The 21451-nt window shown below is 50.3% G+C and overlaps 2 protein-coding genes and 1 long non-coding RNA gene across 6 annotated transcripts in view; 1 reads left to right on the top strand and 2 right to left on the bottom strand.

Moving 5' to 3' along the window:
• Positions 1–1614: 1614 nt before the first annotated feature.
• On the bottom strand, positions 1615–7576 carry LOC116089990. Its single transcript, XR_004118516.1, has 3 exons — positions 7176–7576; positions 1844–1979; positions 1615–1748 (listed from the first exon to the last, which is right to left on the bottom strand). It is a non-coding gene; the product is annotated as an uncharacterized LOC116089990 (long non-coding RNA).
• On the top strand, positions 7433–12398 carry Uck1 (uridine-cytidine kinase 1). The gene is made up of 7 exons (XM_031369788.1): positions 7433–7654; positions 7806–7965; positions 8866–8962; positions 9058–9200; positions 9290–9384; positions 10745–10793; positions 11185–12398. The coding sequence occupies exons 1-7, from the start codon at positions 7529–7531 to the stop codon at positions 11364–11366; spliced, it is 852 nt and encodes a 283-aa protein (XP_031225648.1). The 5' UTR covers positions 7433–7528; the 3' UTR covers positions 11367–12398.
• Pomt1 (protein O-mannosyltransferase 1) overlaps positions 12392–21451 on the bottom strand; it is a 19852-nt gene continuing 10792 nt past the window's right edge. For all 4 annotated transcript variants that reach the window (XM_031369785.1, XM_031369786.1, XM_031369784.1 and 1 more), the window contains exons 12-20: positions 20002–20094; positions 18918–19014; positions 16740–16832; positions 16393–16513; positions 15925–16022; positions 15282–15395; positions 14318–14444; positions 13443–13620; positions 12392–13051 (exon numbers count right to left, since the gene is read on the bottom strand). In XM_031369785.1, coding sequence (XP_031225645.1) covers positions 12877–13051; positions 13443–13620; positions 14318–14444; positions 15282–15395; positions 15925–16022; positions 16393–16513; positions 16740–16832; positions 18918–19014; positions 20002–20094 — 1096 coding nt within the window. In that variant the 3' untranslated portion in view covers positions 12392–12876. The remainder of the gene's footprint in view (positions 13052–13442; positions 13621–14317; positions 14445–15281; positions 15396–15924; positions 16023–16392; positions 16514–16739; positions 16833–18917; positions 19015–20001; positions 20095–21451) is intronic.

Here is a 21451-nt window from a genome sequence, read left to right as displayed (position 1 = left end):
TTGACCCCTGGTTGGCTGCCCTCCCTCCCTCCCTGGAGTTGACCCCTGGTTGGCTGCCCTCCCTCCCTGGAGTCGACCCCTTCCTCCCCTGACATCAGCAAACTTGCCCAGCTGGTTTGGCAGGAAGAAGCTGGGCCCATTTTGTCATCTTTGGAATCTTCTGGATTCTGATTCATCAGGAACACCAGTATTAGAAGAGTCAGAGGTGACACCACTGAGAGAAGAGATCAGGCAGGAGCCTGACTTGGACTGCAGCCTGTTCTGCTGACCATAAGGGAGCTGGAAGACCCCAAAGCTGTATGATCACACCTGTCTCACCCTGGTCCTCACCCTACAGTTCTTGTCTCAGTTCCACTGACTGCCCCAGCATTCTCATCTCCAATGCTCGTCCATCCTCCTGTTATTTGGCCCAATGATAGGATCGGGCTGAGTGAAGGTGGTAGAGGAAATACAGTGCTGATAATATGTTGGTGGATTCATTTTGTTTGCTTTTCTGTTTTTGTTTGTTTGTTTTTGAGACAAACAAACAAGCAAACAAACCTTATATAGTCTAGACTCAAACTTGCAGTCCTGCCCCAGCCTCCTAATTACTGGAATTACAGGTATACACTGCCATGACAATTATGACGGTTAGCCTTCCTTGTCAACTTGACTACATTTAGATTCATGGAAACACCTGTTGATGCCTGTGGTAGTTTGAATATGCTTGGCTCAGGGAGTGGCACTATTAGGAGGTAAGGCCTTGTTGGAGGAAGTGTGTCATTGTGGGGGTGGGCTTTGAAACCCTCCTCCTAACCTCATAGGAGCCAGTCTGCTATGGACTTATTTTGGTTGAAGGTTTGGAGAACTCTCAGCTCCTCCTGCACCGTGCCTGCCTGATGCTGCCATGCTCCTGCCTTGATGATAATGGACAGAGCCTGTAGCCTGGTTAAATGTTGTCCTTATCAGAGCTGCCATGATGCGTCATCACAGCAGTAAAACCCCAAGACAATGTTTCTATGAAGGTGTTTCTGGGAAGCTTTAACCAAGACAAAAAGAAGGCCCACCGTAGATGTGAGCACCATCTAATGGGCTGAGACCCTGAGCTGAGTCCTAAGGGAGAGCTGAGTTCTAACATGTCTCTGTTTCTTATGGTTGGAATGTGATCTGCCAACTCAGAGTCCCACCACAATGTCTTCCCTGAGCCAAAGAAACCCTCCTTCCCAGTAGCATTTGTGAAATCCCCGGAGGGACCTCCACACTCAACCCCCAGGAGCGACGACCCCACACACCACCAAGACATGGACTTGATGCAATCTGCAAGAGGCTTTTTATTCCAGCTAGCTGGGGCGAGAATCATATCCCTCGCAGGGGTAGAGGAGCCTGGGCCCGAGCAAGGTCTTAGGCAGCTTTTTATTCCTATGCAGTTGCTGGGGCAAAAGAGAAGACTGGGGTAAGTGGAAGGTACAGGGTGGTTTCTGATTGGTGCTGGCTCCTGCTAGGGTCCAGGGGCGGGCTAGCCACCTGGCAATTGTTTTGGGCCAGGTTGTTTCTGGGTTCTCTGGCCAAGTTGTCTTGGTTCCCTTGTTTCTGGGTTCTTGGGAACTGGCCTCCCATTGTTTTTAGGTTCTGGGAGCCGGTCTCCCACTGAGTTCAGCTAATGGCTAAGTTCCCACAGTACAGTTTGAAAATTTTAACCTCTCACATTCTTCAGGTATGTTGTCACAGCATCGAAAGAATAACATGCCCAGCCTTTTACTTGCTCTTATCTGTAGCGGAAATAAGAAAGCTCAGTATAGCATACACGGACAGACACGGGACACCGCACTGGGGGCTTCACGTTCCCATTTGTGAAAGTGGGTACCTGATGCCTGTGGTGGTCTCATCACAGAAGTTTCCACACCTTCATGAAGGATGTCTGAATGGCTGGCAAATATCCATCAGCTGGGGGTTAAGGTGGCCATGCTGTGTTCTAAGTATAATCCAGGCCCTGGGAAAGTCTGGGAAGGAGGAAGATGGAAGTGAGCTGGAGTGTGAAGACATGAAGCTATAGCTATGCAGCTGCCATTCCCATTCATTCATTCATTTATTCATTCATTCACCCATTCATTCCTTCATTCATCTAGCACTGAGAGCGGCTGTTAATTCCAGGGATGAATTATTGAACAAGACAGACAAACACTCATACCTTTGTGGAGTTTATATTTTAAGGGAAGGAGATAATCAACAAAACATGAAATTTAAGTCCTTGGATCTGGAAAGGTGGTTCAGTTGGTAGAGCGCTTGCCTACCATACTGGGCTGATCCCTAGAACCATATAACAGACAGAGTGTTGCATGACTGTAATCCCAGCATTTAGGAGGTAGAGGCAGGAGGATCACAGTGTCAAGGTCATTCCCAGTTATATAAAACCATAGCAGGCTGGCCAGATGGCTCAGCGGGTAAGAGCACTGACTGCCCTTCCAAAGGTCCTGAGTTCTGATCTCAGCAACCACATGATGGCTCACAACCACCTGTAATGAGATCTGACGCCCTCTTCTGGTGTGTCTGAAGACAGCTACAGTAAATTATGTCAGAGCGAGTGGGGTGGAGCGAGCAGGGCCATCCTGAGTTTAATTCCCAGCAGCCACATGATGGCTCATGGCCATCTATACAGCTGCAGTGTACTCATACACATAAAATAAATAATTAAATCTTAAAAAAAAAACCATAGGTATTTCAAAATCAATCTGAGCATGGCATGCCAGTACATACCTGTCAATCTTGTGGTGTTTGCTTTCCTGTTCCTGTTTAGCATGCCTGTTTAGCGTGGCATTTTAGGGTTTCCATTGCTGAGAAGAGACACCCTGACCAAGGCAACTCTGATAAAGGACAACATTTAATTGGGGCTGGCTTATAGGTTCAGAGGTTCAGTCCATTATCATCATGGCAGGAAGCATGGCAGCATCTAGGCAGGCATGGTGCTGGAGAAGGAGCCAAGAGATCTATATCTTGATCCAAAGGTAGTCAGGAGAAGACTCATTTTCAGGGAGCTAGGAGAAGGGCCTCAAAGCCCACCTCCACAGTGACACACTTCCTCCAACAAGGCCACACTTCCTAATAGTGTCACTCTTTAGGCCAAGCATATTCAAACCACCTCACATGGTATACTCTTTCTTGTAGCCTCTTGGGTGTGTTCATCTTTCTCTTCAGTGTAAATCATTCTTGTCAGTTTTCTCCATAGAGATTACTTAGTTTTCATAGATCCCCTTTTCATGCTTTTATCATGGAAAGTTTTTCTTTCTTGGGTATGATATTTTTGCTGGGTATACTAGTCTGGTTTGGCAGCTGTGGTCTATATATATATATATATATATATATATATATATATATATATATATATTGAGAAGCATGTCTTGGTTTTTAGTGTTTCCCGTGGATTTTTTTATAGGACTTGTGCAGCTGGCATTAGTGGTAGAATTTTTTTCAAATTTTATTTCCCTTTCTTCATTCAGTGGAAATGTTTGCAGTGTTCAAGATCTAGGTTGTAGTTGGGTGGTGGTGTTATTTTCTTTGGTCAGAGTGATGTTAGGGAACCAGGCTCAGTTCTCAGTACTTCCAGAGAGTTAGAATACTATCTACAATGAAGTCACTATCCAGTCAGGCCTTCTATGGGAATCCAGTAATTGTCCACTGGAAAATAATCACCCTTAAGCACCAATCATTTCAGGGAGCAAAGACACTGATAGCTGGAGAACACACACACACACACACACACACACACACACACACACTGAGAAAAGAGCTGAAGGGAAAAACTATAAAGGAAGACCCCTGGGTACTTTTGGTTTGGTAGAGAAAAAGTATGGAGTGGAATGTAAAGCCACAGCCCCCTCCTATAGGGGAAAAGGTGGAGGAGTTTTGGTTATAGGTAGACTGAAGAGACAGAAAGAAATGCAACCAGATAATGTGGTTCAGTTTCTCCACTTCTTCCCTTGTGGTGCCCAGATGTCGCTATGCACCAAACAGGGAAGGATAGAGTAGAACCAAGTTTCCACAGTCCATGTTTTCCCTTGTGTTGTATGGACTCTGGTGTGCACCAGGGGCTAAAGGATGAATTGAAGTCCAGAACAGGTGGGTCAGCAGGACCCCGGTCTGGCAGTGAATGCTGGAGAGGGGGAGGGAGGAGGTTTCCTCTGGAGATCTCAGCATTACAGCTCTTTAATGTTATAGCTCTTTTAGACGATGTTCAATAAAAATAGCTCCAATGAATCAGCTGGTGAGCATACACTTTATTTGGGGTGGACCAAGGGTTATATAGTTTTCCGGAAGGGGTGAGAATATCCAGGGCAAAGGTCATTGACTGAAAGTTAAGATACTCAGATGCCCCATTAACGTGGGGAAGCATTTCAGGAATCGCAGGTGTAGGACTATGTGACATTCCTCAGGTAGGTAATGTGGGGTCCTGGGATCCCCCAGAGAAGAGGAAGCCCTACTGACAAAGGGAGTCTGCTGTTTTGCACCGAGCTCAGGGCTGTCCAGTAATGTCAGACTTTGTTCTGATAACCCTAGTAGCAGGATTTCCCAACAATCATATAGAAGGCTTTCTATCTCTCAGGAGGCTGAGCTAGAGCCTCTTCAACTAGGTCAGGGTATGTATGTCTTTTGGGAAAGGGAAAACAAAAAGAGGCATGGAGAGACATATATAGGGCAACAGACAAGGACCCAGCCAGCCTGCTAAAGTGAGACTGAGTGTTAAATGAGCAAAGACTAGATGAGGGACAGCTGGGTGGCATCATTGCTCCATGCAATCTTGAGTCTCATGTTCCTCCCCTGATACCCACAAGCCTGTCTGAGCCTGTTCCCTCCATACGGGCAATCCTTTTCTCCCATTCTTTCCTCTCAGGCTTCCTTTGGATGATCAGCTTCCTGGTGCTAGGCCACCTCCCACTCTGGCCCGTGGCTCCCACTCTGGTTATCTAGAGGCTTATGATAAAAAGTCTGGTACAAATTCAAACAGGCCTGGCTGAGGCTGGGTCTTTCAAGAGCTCTGGCCACTTCATGGTTTTCTTTCTTTCTTTCTTCCTTTCTTTCTTTCTTTCTTTCTTTCTTTCTTTCTTTCTTTCTTTCCTTCTTTCTTTCTTTTTTAATTAGATATTTTCTTTATTTACATTTCAAATGTTATCCCCTTTCTTGGTTTTCTCTCTGAAAAAAAAAACAAACCCTATTCCCTCCCCCCTCCCCCTGTTCACCAACCCACCCTCTCCTGCTTCCTGGCCATGGCATTCCCCTACACTGGGGCACAGAGCCTTCGCAGGACCAAGGGCCTCTCCTTCCATTGATGACCGACTAGGCCCTCCTCTGCTACATATGCAGCTACACTCCTTGGTTTTCTTAAGGCCTCTGCCAAGTTCTTCAAGTCTGTGCTGACATAAAAGCAGTTGGGCTGTGGACTGGCAGCACCTCTGCTCAAGGCAGGCAGCAAGACTGGAGAGTCCAGCAGCATCCAGTTAAGTGTACCACCCCATCTCTCAACACCTTAAGTATTCATAGCAAATGAACTTCAGGAGCAATCAATGCTCACAGGAAGAATTTAAGAGCAGGCACGATGGCACACGCCTTTAATTCTAGCACTCAGGAGGTCTCTCACTGTGAGTTCAGAGCCATCTCCTTTGCAAGTTCTAGGCAAGCTAGGGCTACACAATGAGACATTTGTCCCAAAGAAAGCAAAACAACAACAACAACAACAACAACAACAAATTTAAAAGCCAGGTTGTTGGAGTTGGAGCGACTGCTCTTCCAGAAGCCTAGTTTCAATTCCCAGTGCCACTGGTAGCTTTTAAATTTTAGAAAGTCCAGTCTAGAGGGAACCACCTCCCTCTTCTGGCCCCTGTGGGGACTTCGAACATGTGGTACAAAAACAAGCATGTAAAACAGCCATACATATAAAGTAAAGTGAAAAAAAAAAAAAGTATACTGCTCTTGCACAGGACCAGAGTTCAGTTCCGAGCATTTAAAATGGGCAGCTCACAACTGCCTTTAACTCTGGCTAAATGGGGATCTGACACGTCCTAGGCACTTCAGTCATATAACACCCATCATATCACAGATACAGAAATCCACATAAATAAAATTATTATAAATATTTCATTTTTTAAAAAGCCAGGCATAAGGGCTGGCGAGATTGCTCAGTGGGTAAGAGCACTGATTGCTCTTCCAAAGGTCCTGAGTTCACATCCCAGCAACCACATGGTGGTTCACACCACCCGGAATGAGATCTGACGCCCTCTTCTGGTGCGTCTGAAGACAGCTGCAGTGAATTACACCGGAGGGAGCGGCCCGGACCCAGCTGGGCAGGAGCGAGCAAGCGAGCAAGCGACCAGGCCGGCAGAGGTCCTGAGTTCAACAGCAGACACACACATGATGATTCATGGCCATCTGTACAGCTACAGTGTACTCATACACATAAAATAAATAAAATAAATCTTTAAAAAAAAAAAAAAGCCAGGCATAGTGATGCATGCTTGTAACCCCCACCCTCAGAAGGCTGAGGCAGGAGGATTGTCACATGTTTGGGGCCAGCCTGGGCTTCAGAGTACCAGAGAGCCAGGGTTATGTGGTAAGATTCTGTCTAAAAGTCAAGACATTAACAGATTCTTTTTTTTTTTGTTTTTTTGTTTTGTTTGTTTGTTTTGTTTCTTTTTCGAGACAGGGTTTCTCTATGTAGCCCTGGCTGTCCTGGAACTCATTCTGTAGAGCAGGCTAGCCTCGAACTCAGAAATCTGCCTGCCTCTGCCTCCCAAGCGCTGGGATTAAAGGTGTGCGTCACCACTGCCCGGCGTCCTGTTTCAAAAATATGTTTCTTCATTGCTTATCTGAAATCCATACTCAAATTCACATCTTGTACTTCATTTGAGTTGAGTTGCCATTATTTAAGCATTCTTTTTTTGTTTGTTTGTTTGTTTTTTTTTTTTTTTTTTTTTTTTTTTTTTTTTTGGTTTTTCCGAGACAGGGTTTCTCTGTGTAGCCCTGGCTGTCCTGGAACTCAACTCTGTAGACCAGGCTGGCCTCGAACTCAGAAATCTGCCTGCCTCCCACGTGCTGGGATTAACAGCGTACGCCACCACCGCCCAGCTATTTAAGTATTCTTATGATACTTAAATAATGCACCAGGAGAGGGAGGTCTTCCTAAGTGTCTCAGGATGACATGTTCTCACCTTGAGAGGAGCTGAGGAGAAACACCTGTGGCAGGAGGCACCGATGGGGATGAGCATAGTAGGGACGGTCCTAACCCTGTGGGTGACAGGTGCTAAGGAAATAGGGGTGTTCACAGGTCCGTGGGCTGGAGACCTTGGTCTAGATCAGCACTTGAGTATGTAGCTCGGCGGGAGGTGGAGCTCCATCCAGGCCCCGCCTCCAGAGAACGGGGTCATTCTGGAGTCACTGAGGCTCTTCAGGGACACGGCCTTGAGCGCTGCGCCTCCTGCGCGCATGCGCGCACGGCCCCGGAAGCGATGCGCACAGCGTCCGCCCCTACGTCCCGGCGGGAGCGGGCAGAGGCGGTGGATGTATGTCCGCCGCTCCGGAGATGGCTTCGGCGGGAGGCGGCGGCTCCGAGAGCACCGTGCCCGAGGCCGATCGTCCCCAGCCGCGGCCGTTCCTCATCGGCGTGAGCGGCGGCACTGCTAGCGGCAAGGTGAGCGCCCTGCGCCCAGGCCTCGGGGAGGGACTGCCAGGCCGCTGGTTGGGGCGCCATTGCCTCCGGCCCAACTGCGGCACCTGTTGCTAGCAGCCCGGAGTTTGTCGGGTCACTGCACAAGCCCACTTTTGGCACTTTCTGTCCCCAGTCAACAGTGTGTGAGAAGATCATGGAGCTGCTGGGACAGAACGAAGTGGACCGCCGGCAGCGCAAGTTGGTTATCCTGAGCCAGGACTGCTTCTACAAGGTTCTGACGGCCGAGCAGAAAGCCAAAGCTTTGAAGGGACAGTACAATTTTGACCACCCAGGTACGTGGAGAATGTCGTGGAGAGGTGGGGGTAGGGGATAGACTGCTGCGGGATGTGGGCTTTACAGAGATTGCAGACTGCCAGACAGATACAGAGATGAGTATGGATGCAGACTGCTGGGTCAGGGCTGCAGGAGATGTTTGTGGGACGCAGACTGCCATGGAGGCTGTCCAGAGATGTATGTGTTGGATGCAAAGTGCCAGACTGAGGCTGTCCAGAGAGAACTGCTGGACACCCAACTGCCAAGGTGGGGATTGTATTGGAATGCAGTAGCAATGGGGCTCCAGGAAACCTAACCCTCCTTTCCCTTGGTAGTGGACCCACATTAGGTTAGGATTTGCTGAATTCTGTGGGCCTGGAGTGACTCAAGAGTTTGGCTAGAGCCACTTAGGAAGGAGGAGCTGGGAGATCTTGAGGATTACTTCTCAATGTGTGATGTGTTGAAATCTCTGCCCTACACCTTGTTGCTGAGGGGCCCTTTGTACTGCCTGACCTTTGGATTCCCCAAGCTGTCTGGGGGCAGTCAGTCTTCAGGGAGGCCAGTTGTAGAAACAGAGGTTAGCCTGGGGCTCAGGCCTTGGAGCTTCCTGGTCGGGAAGGTACCTGTGTCCCTGAAGGTTTAAGCTTTCCTCGGGACGCATAAAGGCAAGAGAACAGGATTCTAACTTTGTTTCCCAGATACAGAGGAGCAAAGGCTCCAGTCATCTTTTTCCCCCAGTGCCAGCCAATCAGAAAGTCTTTGTTCCAGTTTCTGGTGGAACAACCTTATCCTTCATGCAGGGGTGTGCTGTGGGGGCCTCAGCACCGCTGGCTCCCAGCTGTGCTGCCCTCAGGCAGAGGTAGCCCTCCCCTGCCTGCTGCACCAGAGCAGCTGGGTAGTCTGGCCTTCTGTTTTTGTAGACGCTTTTGATAATGATCTGATGCACAAGACCTTGAAGAACATCGTCGAAGGCAAAACTGTCGAGGTCCCCACCTATGATTTTGTGACCCATTCAAGGTAAGCAGGCAGTTCCTAGGAGGGCTGTCATACCCAGGCCCCTTTTTACTAATATGGGCCACCGAGCAAGGCCTAGCCTGGCCTCTCCCTGGCAGGTTACCAGAGACCACTGTGGTCTACCCAGCTGATGTGGTTCTGTTCGAGGGCATCTTGGTATTCTACACTCAGGAGATCCGGGACATGTTCCACCTGCGCCTCTTTGTGGACACAGACTCTGATGTTAGGCTGTCTCGAAGAGGTAAGGGCCTCTGGGTCCCTGGCTGGGGTTGGGGTTTTCCAGGGGTCCCAAGGAGGGCTTATGGTGGTGCCTTATTCCCATTACTACAGTTCTCCGCGATGTGCAACGAGGAAGGGACCTGGAGCAGATCCTGACTCAGTACACCGCTTTCGTGAAACCAGCCTTCGAGGAGTTCTGCCTGCCGGTAGTGCCTTTATGCATTCAAAAACAAAAATGGGTGTCAGCTCTGTCCACCTCTCCCTGACTGCACTGTTTGCCTATGTGCCCCAGGCTAGATCCCAGTGTGCTTACATGGGCTGTTCCCTTCCAAGTCTGGCCAGTGTGTCTTACTCTCTTTCCTGGGAACTAGGAGACAGGACATAGATCCATGTGTTGCCACTGAAAGAGCTGCCTTCCGGGCAGATGCTGGGACTAAAGTGCACACCACTGCCAGGCAATGGTGGCACACGCATCTAACCCCAGCACTCAGGAAGCAGAGGCAGGCAGATCTCTTGAGTTCCAGGACAGTCAGGGCCACACAGAGAAACCCTGTCTCCAACTGCCCTCCCACCCCCTCTCCCCCATCCCCAAAGTATGCTGCCACATCTGGCTAAACTATTTTTTCTTTAATACTTATATTCTCTGAAGTTTCTGCAAAGTGTAATGTGTAAAGCACAGGCTGTTGCAGTCTCTTACTTGTAGGCCTTTTGCTGAGTAGGTGGTAAGAGGCCTGCATCTGAATGTGAGCCGAGCAGGGACAGCTGCCTCCTCCGTCCCTGATCCTTGTGGTACCACTGACATCCCCAGAGTTTCCTGACTCAGCTCTTCTCATCCTGCAAGCCAGTCAGCCCCTCCAAAGCATTTCCCAGGCTGGTGGGAAGAGGAGTGGGTTTCCACCCCTCTTCAGCCCACCTGATACCACCACAGGGGATCCAGCTCAGGTCTGCTCTTGCCTTTCATGGAAAGAGTCTCTCCTGCCTTTAACAACTAGTCTGCCACAGGGGACTGGCCTCCTTGACCCCAACCCACAGGTTGACAGCATCAGAACCTCTCCTGGGTCCACAGTATGCCCTCACCTTCTCTGGGATTTGTCTGCTTCAACCAGTTTCCCTCAGCAGCGTCTTTTTTCTCTGCTCTCCTCAGTTGTGTGTGCTGGAGTGTCACTGGCCTAAACAACTAAGTCGTGAGAGCATGCACGTGCCATGCGCCATGCGCCATGCTTGTCTCCATGCAGCAGAGAGCCAGTTAACAGGCCCATGCCGGGCACAGCTCTTGCCCTGTCATGCTCACTCCTACAGGACATTCGCAACTTTAGTCCCAACTTGAGAGGCTAGGAACTGGGTGGTGTCACCTGCCCTGGGCAGCAATTAAGCTGTAATCAGGCAAGCTCAGTGCAGGTTCAGTCCGGCTTAATCTTCTTCACTGTTCAGACCCGGTCTCTCACCTGTCTGAGGCTGTCCCAACCTGCCAGTGCCACTGGCATCCAGGCTTTCATCCCCTGTTCCTGAGTACCTTAAAGTGACCCTGGAGGAAACAGCCTCAAGAGAACCTTCTGTGTCTTTCAGACTAAGAAGTACGCTGATGTGATCATCCCTCGAGGGGTTGACAATATGGGTAAGAAAACCCCAGCCCCACACCATGAAACAGTGCCATCTCCTGCCTTGGCTATGGAGGCCATCCAAGTGTGTGCATGGAGCCTGTTGCCTTTTATCTGGGGCATGGGTTCAGGTGTACTTTCCAAACACATTGAGCTGCTGGGCAGGGCATGTCAGGCTCTTGAGGTATGTTTTTCTCAGCTCAGTCAACATGTGCCCTCACAGCAGACCAAGCCAGCACGTTCTACTGCACCTGTCTAGTCTGCTGCGACATCAGGCCGGTGGGTCAGGATTGCTGTGAGGCCCAGTGGCTTTCTTGCACCATGACTGTTTTGCAGGGTAGGGGAGAAAGGGGAGGCTACAGGGGTGGTGGGAGTGAGCCTCTGAGCCTTTCCAATGCCTCATTACAGTGGCCATCAACCTGATCGTGCAACACATCCAGGACATCCTCAATGGGGATCTGTGCAAGCGGCACCGAGGAGGGCCCAATGGGCGCAACCACAAGAGGACCTTCCCTGAGCCAGGAGATCACCCTGGGGTGTTGGCCACTGGCAAGCGCTCACACCTGGAGTCTAGCAGCAGACCCCATTGAGGACCAGCATATGTAGGTTCCCCACAGACCCACGACTAAGGGCCTGGGGATGACCACTGGCTCCTAAAAGCACAGTCAGGGATTCTCTCAGTGGGATCTAGTGTGGCATCAGGACCAAAGCCTTCCTTGCACGGGAGGACAGACTCATGCTGACAGAGCATTCTGGTGTCCTCTGCTTCCTCTCATTGGAGGAGGCCACAGGTCTCTGGGTCACTGTCCCAAACAGCATAGTAAGCCCATGGTGTCAGCTTCCTGAGGGATGCAGGACACATTATGGGGCAACAGAGGAAACGGCCAAGGCACTGGCTGGTCTGGTGTTGACAGTGAGCCCAAGGGTAATGTTTCCCAGTATGTTGTGGTTCAAGTCTATGTTGCAGAAGTAAAGTTTGCAGAGATGTTAGATATTCTTGTTGGTTTTGTGGCAAGCTGTTTGTGACCTCTGAACCTAGTTTTACAACCTATCACTGGGCTATGGTCCAGGTTAAGGAGCCTGAGGCAGGAACCCTAAGGACTATCCACATGACTCTATCCTGGGGCCTGGATCTTGGGTAGATGAGAGTGGGCCATTCAGGTCTCTGTGGCTAAAGCAGTGTCTCACAATTCTGCAGGAAGCCTTGAACCAAGGGGCTGCCTGTGTACAAGTCACTTGGGTACAGTTCATGGCTAGCAGGGCAGGGCAGGCTCTCTCCGGCCAGGGAGCACAGGAGTGCAGAGGCAGGTGACTGACTGCCTAAAGCCAGCTAGTCTCCTGCACACTGAACTCAAGCTCCTGGCTTCACAAATGCTCCCTTCTGTGTTGTCAATTTTGTCTTCCCTCCCACGGGACAGCTGTTTTTGGAAAAGTGTCCTTTGCTATTGCCACAAGCCATGGCACGGGACTTCTAATTTCATGTTAAATACAACCGTGGTTCTCACAACAGCAGCTGAGCTGTGTTGAGCTCAGGCTGGTTTCTGTTAGTGCTGTGCTGGTTTTGTTGAACTGAAACCCTTCTTTGGAAGGAGAATCAATAAATAACTTTAAAAAATTAACAATTTGTCCCTTTTTATTTACATTAAAGGCAAGGAAGTGTATGGGTGACATCTTGGCTGTGGAAATTAGGTGGCTGCATGGGGTGGTCTCCCAGGAGTTTTTAGAATCTGATCAGTGAGGAGTCAGTGTGGATGACTGGCAGCTTTCCGGGCAGGCTTTACAGAGGGCGACTGTGCCTGCACACAATGAGTTGTGGCACTGTGAGCACCTCACCTGGGTGCTCCTCCTGCCTTGGTGGTTCCTACACTGTTAGCTGGGTCAGAGTTGGGCCTCATGGGCGATGCACATTCTTCACTGTGTGAAGAGAAATAAATCGCTTCAAATGAGGAACCAGTGTCCAGGGCTCTTGAGATGAAATGGAAATCAATCCCTGGAATTTCTCCTGGACCCAGGTAGTCCGGCCTGCTGAGGCCTCTCTGGTGGGAGCAAACACATCTTTGAGGTTTTGTTTTGCATGCTTGTCTTCCGTGTTCTTGTTTTCTAGTACTTTCGGATCAGAATGTCCCAGCTGTCTTTCCAGCGAAGGGCCCGGAGCTCGCCTGGTGAGAGTGACGTGTCTCCATAGGTTAGTGGGCGTAACATGTTGGACACGTGGCATGCGGATGAATACCATGCTACAACCAGGGCACTGAAGACATTCCTCTGCAGCTGGGACCTGTGGGCAGCAGGGCGGAGTGAGATCAGAGCACCTGGCTTATCTCCCCCAAGCATCCCTGCCTGGCCGTCTCCCAGGAACCTACTATCCTAGCTGACATCCACTGACACCTGTGGACTCACCTGTGCATTCCTTAGACCACCCTGCTTGTGTGTTCCCCATCCTTACCTGCTTGGACACATTGTACACAACCCTCATCACTGCTTCTGGCTTGGCCATGACTACCCACAATGCCAGAGGTGTGTGCCCCACCCTCCACATCAAGGTCCTCTGCTCTAACCAAAAGCTTTCTATCTGCCACATCCCACCAAGTCTGGGCAGTGAGCCACTGCTGTCCTGAAATGCTAAGCTCTCCCTGGTATCACAACCCTGAAGCTGACTGTGCCCGAACCTGCACAGATGGTCACTGGCGTGCTGCAGGACGATCGGAAGCAGCAGGATCTGGAAGGTGAGTGCCGGCAAATAGTGATAGAGGAAGAGCATCCTCTCCATCAGGAAGAAGGGCAGGTAGTTGAGTGCCCAGCCGCCAGTACACAGGGCTCCAGCCAGCACCCACTGGGACCAGGCATCTGTGGGAAGGTATATCTCAGAGCAGCACCACCACTGGGCTAGCAGTGGACACATTCCTAAGTCACATATTGTCCTCAGCACCTCACCCACCCCCCAGGACTAAGTGGGCTGATGGATGATACTGGGGATGATGGATCCTCCTGGGTCTTGACAACCCTTTCTTCTGCAAGACTCCAAGCTTGGGGTGAGGTCAGACCCAGCCTTGCCAGGTCATGGCCAGCCTTAACTGATGACCACTGCAAGGCCAGGTTGTTTTCATCTGGGAATTCTGCTGGCAGACCTCAGGCAGCCACAAAGATACATTGTATTCAGCCCAGAAAAAGGGAACAGTGTTTCTCAGTGTTCCTGAGAAGAACAGAGATTACAGACAAAGGTGCCATACTGCTTCCAGCAGCCTTTGTGGGCTGTTGCTGGGGTTTTCTTTCTTTCCAAGTACATTTCTGTCAGCTGCTCACAATCACTGCCCTTAAGCCTCTGGCTGGCTGCTGTGCCTCATCCATCCCAATGTTTCTGGTGCATGTAGGCACCCTGGAACTAAGGCTCTGTCCCCTGCCCTGCTCTTTGCTAAGGTCTCAACTGTGATGTGGATCTTAAGTGCCACAGGTTGTTTTCAAGGCCCTACCAGGGCCTTGGGTCCTAGTAAAGTTGGCTGTCACCTATGCACAATGTGCTCCGGTCCAGGTAGGAGACACTAACCCTCAGGAAGGTCACAGACGTTCCTTCGCCGGCGGAGCAGGTAGCAGAAGAAGAGCAGGGTGTGGACCACTGTGGCGAGGCCGGCTGAAGTCCAGACCACAATGTTGCCAAGCAAGTGGATCTGAGCCTAAAATGACAGGCAGTCCGAGGACAATGGTGACCCAGGGAAGAAAACAAATGTACTTTGGCAGCATCCAAAACCACACCGGTGCATCTGGACCTCCATAGCCTAATAACAAGTCTAGATGAACTTGTTTCCAGGGCTACTCTTCTAGACAAGAACTAATGCTCTCCATCTTGTTTGCCAAAACTAAAAATTAGGAGTAATGGAGATCTGGGGCACTGGGCAGGAATCCAGAGCTCTGTGCATGCTGTGCACACATTGCCGCTCAGATCTACTTACAATCCCAGTTCATTTGAAGTTGTGTTCAGCCTGGCCTCAAATATACCATCCCTGTCTACCTACTGACCTGAGATTGCAAATGTGTGCCATGCCTGGCTTGGAATTCCTCTTTTAACAACAAACCTATTCATAGGAAGTCATAACCAGAAAGTGAATCCATGCTTATACACGCAGCTGCGGGGCAGCCCTGGGACTTGCTCAGTTCCACTGGATATGCATGCTGGGGAGGTCTTAGTGTTTACTTAGTGAGCAAGTATCCAGCATTGCTTCCAGGCACCCCATGCTGCTTGCTTCCAGTCTGCTGTGGCTCCAGGCAGCAGAACCAGAGCCCGCCAGCTTAGTGGCTGGGTAGTATAGGGAAAATGTAAAATGGTCTTGACAGGAACAGGGTAACAGTGGGCTTCCCTCTGCAGGCAGCAGGAGAGGGAGACCTTGCTCTTTGGCAACGAGTAGTCCAGGCCTTCAACTGCTTAGTGTCCAAACAAAAGCAAGTTCAGTAGGGTTCTGAGAAACCCTGGTCACCTATAGAGGAGCCCGACGGACTCACACATGCTTGCTTACACTGGTCCTGGGATGTAGCCAATAGGCGATGTTGGTGTCCAGTGTGAGCCACTCCAGCGGAGTGGAACTGTACTGGTGTTCCAAGTCCTCGTTCTTCAGTGTCAGCATCTTCCACTGCCAGAGAATAAAGCACACACAGGTTGCAGAAGATGTTCGTTGCTTCTAGCTGCCACCGATGTCATGGTGTATCACTAAACTGCTATCCCTTGTATGTCAACTGCCCAGCCCAAGTTCAGTCAGCAAGTGCTGCAGGTGGGGGCCTTGCAAGTTGACCTGGACTGTTGGCTTAGGGATCCTGACTGCACGATTCCAGCATCTGCCCTGCAGACTGACAGGAATCATGCCATAGACTAGGTAAGTCTGCCTGACTTACCTAGGGCTCTGCTAGTTGAATATGACCCACTCTGATCTGATGGGAGGCCTAAAGACACCCCGACTTTATTGCAATGTCACACAGGACCTCCTTGGCCCTGATCTACTAGGTGCAAGCCCATGGGGCTGGAGCTGGGAGAGACACTCATTTTGCTGCAGAGTCTCAAGTTCCAGGTTCAAGGACTTTGAACTTCAGAGCTCAGCAGCACCCCGTGCCTTCATGGGCAGAAATCAGCTCACACGGAGCAAGGACAGGCGTCCCTCCAGTCACCTGTAATTCCGAGAATCTGGCCATGAAGCTGAGGTTCCTGCTAATATCAAGCTGAGTGGGTGAGTGAAGCTCCAGCTCCCTTTCCTTCTGCTCATGGCCTGACAGTGGACAAGGACAAGACACAGAGGCTGAAGAGCAGAGGACAGAAGCTGCCACCAGCCTTTCCCAAAATCCAGGAGGACACCTCACCAAACTGCGTCATCCCACTTGGTTCCCACAACCCAAGCTCCTCTGCCAAGACAGGATTACTGTAGTCTGGGGCGCAGGACTTGCGATTCCCCCAGCCTCCTCTGCAAGCCCTCAGCACAAGCGTCTTTATATACTCACGGATCAGTGCAAAGGACTCAGCCAAATAGAACAGAGGAACCTAGGTCCCTCCAGATCAAGTGTTGCTTTGGTGTTTCCTTGAGTGGCACGAGACCCACAGAGGCAAGCAGATGCCCATGACCCAGAGCTTTAATGACTCACTTTTGCCATACCGGTGTTCTTCCACATTCCACACCATGCTCTCGTGGTAGCCTGGTGACAACTTCTCCCCCACCACCTCCAACTGCCGAAACCCCCAGTCAGGGAGGTGAGCCCCGCTCAGCTAGTAAAACCAAGAAAGACAATGAGCATGACAGAGAGTTGGCTGACCCTGTTGATGTGTCAGCAGATCCTTGCCCCAGGTCTTCCTAGGATTCTTTCCCCCCTGCATGCACTATAAAACACAGAGACTTTCATCACTTGGCAGCTATGTGACCATAGGCCTAAACAACTCCAGGAATAGTCTGGGTGAGGCCGGGTCTGACAGGCATACCTGAGCTACCCTTTACCTTCAAGATGGCAGACGTGTTCACATGCACAAAGCGCACTTCCGACAAGATAGTCTTCCAGGTATCCTGGTTGGACTCTCTGTTTACAATGTCCTGCAGAAACAGATTCTTTCAGCTAGGGGGGCTGGCACTGGAGAACTTGCCTAGCATTTGTGAGGCCCTGGGTTGCATCCCCAGCACCACAAGCCATTATAAACCTAAATCTGTCTAGTCAGTGACACATCCCTTTGCAGATTGTATGTGTTAAACAGCAACCTAAAGACCAGACACCCATGGCTTCGTGGGCTTTTGTGGAAGATGAGTGAAGAGTAGTCACAGCTAGGAACTGGTCTGAGCTAAGCTGCTGAGTCCTTAAGCAAAGGAAGCACAGGATCTAGCCTCGGTGCTACAGACCTTAATGACCCTATAGGCCCACACGTCACAGCACTAGAGTTTGCTGCAGGATACTGTCCATTTCTGAGGTTGCAGGAAAGGCATTTCCCACAAGACTTTGGCTAGAGTGTGCTCTGGGCTGGGCAGTGGTGGCACACATCTTTAATCCCAGCACTTGGGAGGCAGAGGCAGGCGGATTTCTGAGTTCAAGGCCAGCCTGGTCTACAGAGTGAGCTCCAGGACAGCCAGGGTTATACAGAGAAATCCTGTCTTGAAAAATCAAAACAAAAACAAAAAAATAGGCTTCAGGTAAGAATCTGACTTTGGGCTAGGACAGAGAAGTAGGCTCAGATATTTTGGTCATCCTGATAAGTCTTAGAAACAGTGACTTTGTTTATTAGCATTTTCTTTTAAAGTTTACTTATTTATTATATATAAGTACATTGTAGCTGTCTTCAGACATACCAGAAGAGGGTGTCAGATCTCATTATGAGTGGTTGTGAGCCACCATGTGGTTGCTGGGATTTGAACTCAGGATCTTCAGAAGAGCAGTCAGTGCTCTTAACAGCTGAGCCATCTCTCCAGCCCCGTCTTGTTTGTTCCTTAACCTAGAGCTGACCTTATTACTTGCATGTGATTAAAATGGTATAAAGGCAGATTGGGAAAAATAAACCCACCTCAGCCTCAGAACTGGCTGGGGTCATGCTACAATCTTCCCTAATTGTCTCTTTTCTTTTTAATCCTTGCTCTTGCCCTGGAGAACCTGTTGACTGACTGAGCTGGCTTGGTCAGTAGGGAGGGAAACTGAGTAATCAGAGCCAAGCAGAAGCTAGGCCAGTATGACCTCTCCTCCTTGACAATGACCCCAGGCCGGCAGCTGTTTAGTATTCAGTCAGTTCCCAGGAGACCCTAGTCTGCAAGGAGAGCAGGTGACTGTCACCAGAAGGGCACTGCTGCAGTGAAATCGCCCTCTGATGGCACAAGCCCCTCACCAGGAAACTGCTTGTGATTCTATTAACTATGGGTAAGAATTGGCTGGGAGGCTTCCCCTGGGGCCTAGGAGTGGCAGAGGCTGCCATGTCTCTGGTAGGAGGGTGTCCTTCTTAGCTTTAATTATCAGTGTGACACAGACATTTGAGAAGGGAGTCTCAACTGAGGGACTGTTCAGATCAGACTGTTCTATTGGCATATTTGTGAGGGAGTGACGGGACTGTTACTTGATGTAGGAAGGCCTCACCCACTGTGGGTGGTTCCATTCCCTGTGCAGATCCTGGGCTGCACTTGAAAGCTTGAATGTGGGAGTGAGCCAGTGACAATGCTCCTCCATGGTTTCAGCTTAAGTTCCTGCCCTGACTTGCAGAGGGATGACTGTAGCTTAACCCTTTCCTTCTCTAAGTTGCTTTTGGCACAGCAACAGGAAGAAACTAGAGCAGAATGAAACAAAGAGAAAGAGTAAAAACACCCAGGGACAGATTTAAAAAAAAACTAAAGCAGAGGGTGAAAAAGTGGATAGTCCAGGAAGCAGCCCCAGCTGGAACAGCCCTGACCTGCAAGGCCCTTGCAGGGCAGACCCAGCACTCGGAACTTTCCCAATCCATGCCTGAGGGCCCAGAGGACTCGGCCTGATGAGGTGACTACGCCCCATGGGGACATCTCAGACTTGCTTTGTAAATGAAAGTTTCTTATCGAAGTTTACATTTGAACCCATTGTCTAAGGAGGCATTCTGGGTACTCCCGAGGTAGGAAGCAGGTGTCCCCACTGACAGCCATGAGCCCTTGCTGTACCCAGCCCAGCATGGAACTCACCAGTTTCCAGAGGTTCTGGGCAGGCATGGAGATGTTATAGTCGATGTAGCAGGAGACTTCTTGAGAATGGGGGCTCAGCGGGGCTGCGACATCGTGCCTGGAAGAGCAGAGCAGAGCTATTCCTTTGAGTGTCATTAAGGGGGAAACGGTGCCTTTTGAAACAGTCTGTCCTGACTGCAAAGGCTCAGGAAGCTAGCTGCAAAGGCAACTCCCACAGGGGCCACATATCCTGGATGAAGGACACTCCAAGGCAGGCTTTAATGGTCAATATGACACAGCCTAGAGTCACCAGAACACGAAGACTCAACTGAGGGACTGCCTAGATCCCATCTTGCTGGTGTATCTGTGAGGAGTATCTTGACTGTGTACATCCAGAACTGATCTCAAACAACTGATGGACGGGTGAGCAAGTCTCTGAGAAAAGAATGTCTCTCGAGGGACTGCAAGTGTGAGTCTGAGAACATGCCTCGGTAGATTACCGGTGTGGCAGAACTCAGAAAAGCAGTATAGTACTGTTGCCCCTGGGCAAGCGTGTGCACAGTGGTCTCACGCTGAGAGAGCAGACTTCTCTGTGGAGTTCAACCTGAGTGTTCACAAGCAGCCTGTTACCTCCAGTCTACTCAGGCAGGACTCACTTCATTTCAGGATGGACCAGGCACCCAAGGTGCCCATTAGTGAGCAGAGGATGATGGACTGCCAGACAGAGCAAGTGTCAGAATGAGAACTATCGGAGGGTCAGTACTGAGGCATGGTTTCTGGTAAGGTGACCTTAGGGATATCCCAGCAGCAAAGTGAGTGGGGCAGCCCTGAGGTGCTGCAGTACTGCTTACTTCAGGTCTACCAGGGAGGCCAAGTGATGAAGTGACATTAGTCAGGGTCACTAAGAACCTCAGGAGAGCTGAGGGAGTCCCTAGAGAGAGGGCTGTGGGCCGAGAAGCCATGAAGCCTACTGTGGCCCACTCAAGGGTCCAATATGGCTTTGGGAGTGAGGTGGAGGCAGAAGTCAGGATGATGGGGACAGGCTGAGTGGGACGTAGGTGGGGTGAAGGAGACCCTGACAAAGCCAGCATTGGGGGGCACTCACGTGTTAAGGAGGCGGGTGGTCATGCCGTGAACAAGCTGTACAATGTCTCCATGTCTTACAGGCCTGGGAGGGTTGTTGACCACCAGCTGGTGTCTAGGAAGACAGTGCTGTCAGGGCGACACCTAGCCCCTACAATAAGCTCTATGGGATGCGGACTCAGGTCTCCCGGCAGACACCTGGGAGTGCGCAGCCCCATATATGGCTTTCTATACAATCAAGGCACTTGTGTTTCATTTAACGCTTCTCAACCTGAGGTCACTCTCCTGACTGCTAAGTGTGATGCCATCTGCCACTGTCACACTTGTCTATGAAGAATACACTAACTGTTCCCCCCCACCCTATATCTTCATGTTGATAGCATACTTTTTTCATACCTCAAAAAAATAAAAAATAAAAATTAAGAGCCTATCTGAGTGAAGTGGTGCACACCTGCAATCCCAGTGCTTGGAAGGCTCAGGCAAGAGGACTGAGAGTTTGGGGCAAGGCTTGGCTACAAGGAGAGATGCTATCTCAAAAACAAAACAGGAAAAAGAAAGATAAAAAAACAAAATCAAACAAGTAGAAAAACCACCCAAACCCTTAGAACTTATCAGCCCTCAGTGCTAGACCCATGCTGGGGAAACAAGTGGCCAGGCCAGACAGGGTCAGGGTGGCCGCTCTCACTGCTGCGAGTCAGGAAAATAGACGTGCAGATATGTAAACCAAGCCAGCAACCATGTGAGGGTGGACACGGGAGAGCCTGGGGAAGAGAGACAGGAGGGGAGGGTACATGTCTGTGTGGACTGGCCTAGGAGGCCTCCCCAGAGGATCCAGCCTTCATATTCCTGGCAAGAAGGGTGAGAGCAGAGATAGCCAAGGCCTGGTGATAGTGAGGGTGCCCCTGGAGGTTATGGTAGGGGTCTTGAGGGCAGGAACTAGAGTCCAGAGGGCAGGACACTGGGGAAGGTAGGGAAGGAGAGTGCCTAGTGTAGGCCTCCTAGAAGCTGCCCGTGCTGGCATCAGAGGGGAGGGTGGAAGTGAATGCTGGTAAAAAATTAAGAATCTCGGGGCTGGCCCGGAGGTGGAGGCGCATGCCTTTAATCCCAGCAACCACATGGTGGCTCACAACCACTCGTAATGAGATCTGATACCCTCTTCTGGAGCGTCTGAAGACAACAACAGTGTACTTATGTATAATAATAAATAAATCTTTGGGCCCGAGCGAGTGGAACCAACCAGAGCCAGTGGGGCTGAGTGAGTGGGGCCGACCAACTGGAGCGAGCAGAGGTCCTAAAAATTCAATTCCCAACAACCACGTGAAGGCTCACAACCATCTGTTCGGCTACAGTGTGCCCATATACATACAATAATAAATAAATCTTTAAAAAGAATTAAGAGCCGGACAGTGGTGGCACATGCCTTTAATCCAGCACTTGGGAGGCAGAGGCAGGCGGATTTCTGAGTTCGAGGC

The sequence above is a fragment of the Mastomys coucha genome, unplaced genomic scaffold (genome assembly GCF_008632895.1).
Source record: "Mastomys coucha isolate ucsf_1 unplaced genomic scaffold, UCSF_Mcou_1 pScaffold15, whole genome shotgun sequence".
In the NCBI taxonomy this organism is placed as follows: Eukaryota; Metazoa; Chordata; class Mammalia; order Rodentia; family Muridae; genus Mastomys; species Mastomys coucha.
The sequence above is the reverse complement of the archived record's forward strand: the minus strand, read 5'-3'. Positions and strand labels throughout refer to the sequence as shown.

Excerpts from the sequence above, each read along its gene's own strand:
- Uck1 (XM_031369788.1), top strand. The coding sequence starts at position 7,529 with ATGTCCGCCGCTCCGGAGATGGCTTCGGCGGGAGGCGGCGGCTCCGAG. Across the intron at positions 9,385-10,744 it reads TCGAGGAGTTCTGCCTGCCG|ACTAAGAAGTACGCTGATGT; the intron begins GTAGTGCCTTTA and ends TGTGTCTTTCAG. Across the intron at positions 10,794-11,184 it reads TCGAGGGGTTGACAATATGG|TGGCCATCAACCTGATCGTG; the intron begins GTAAGAAAACCC and ends GCCTCATTACAG.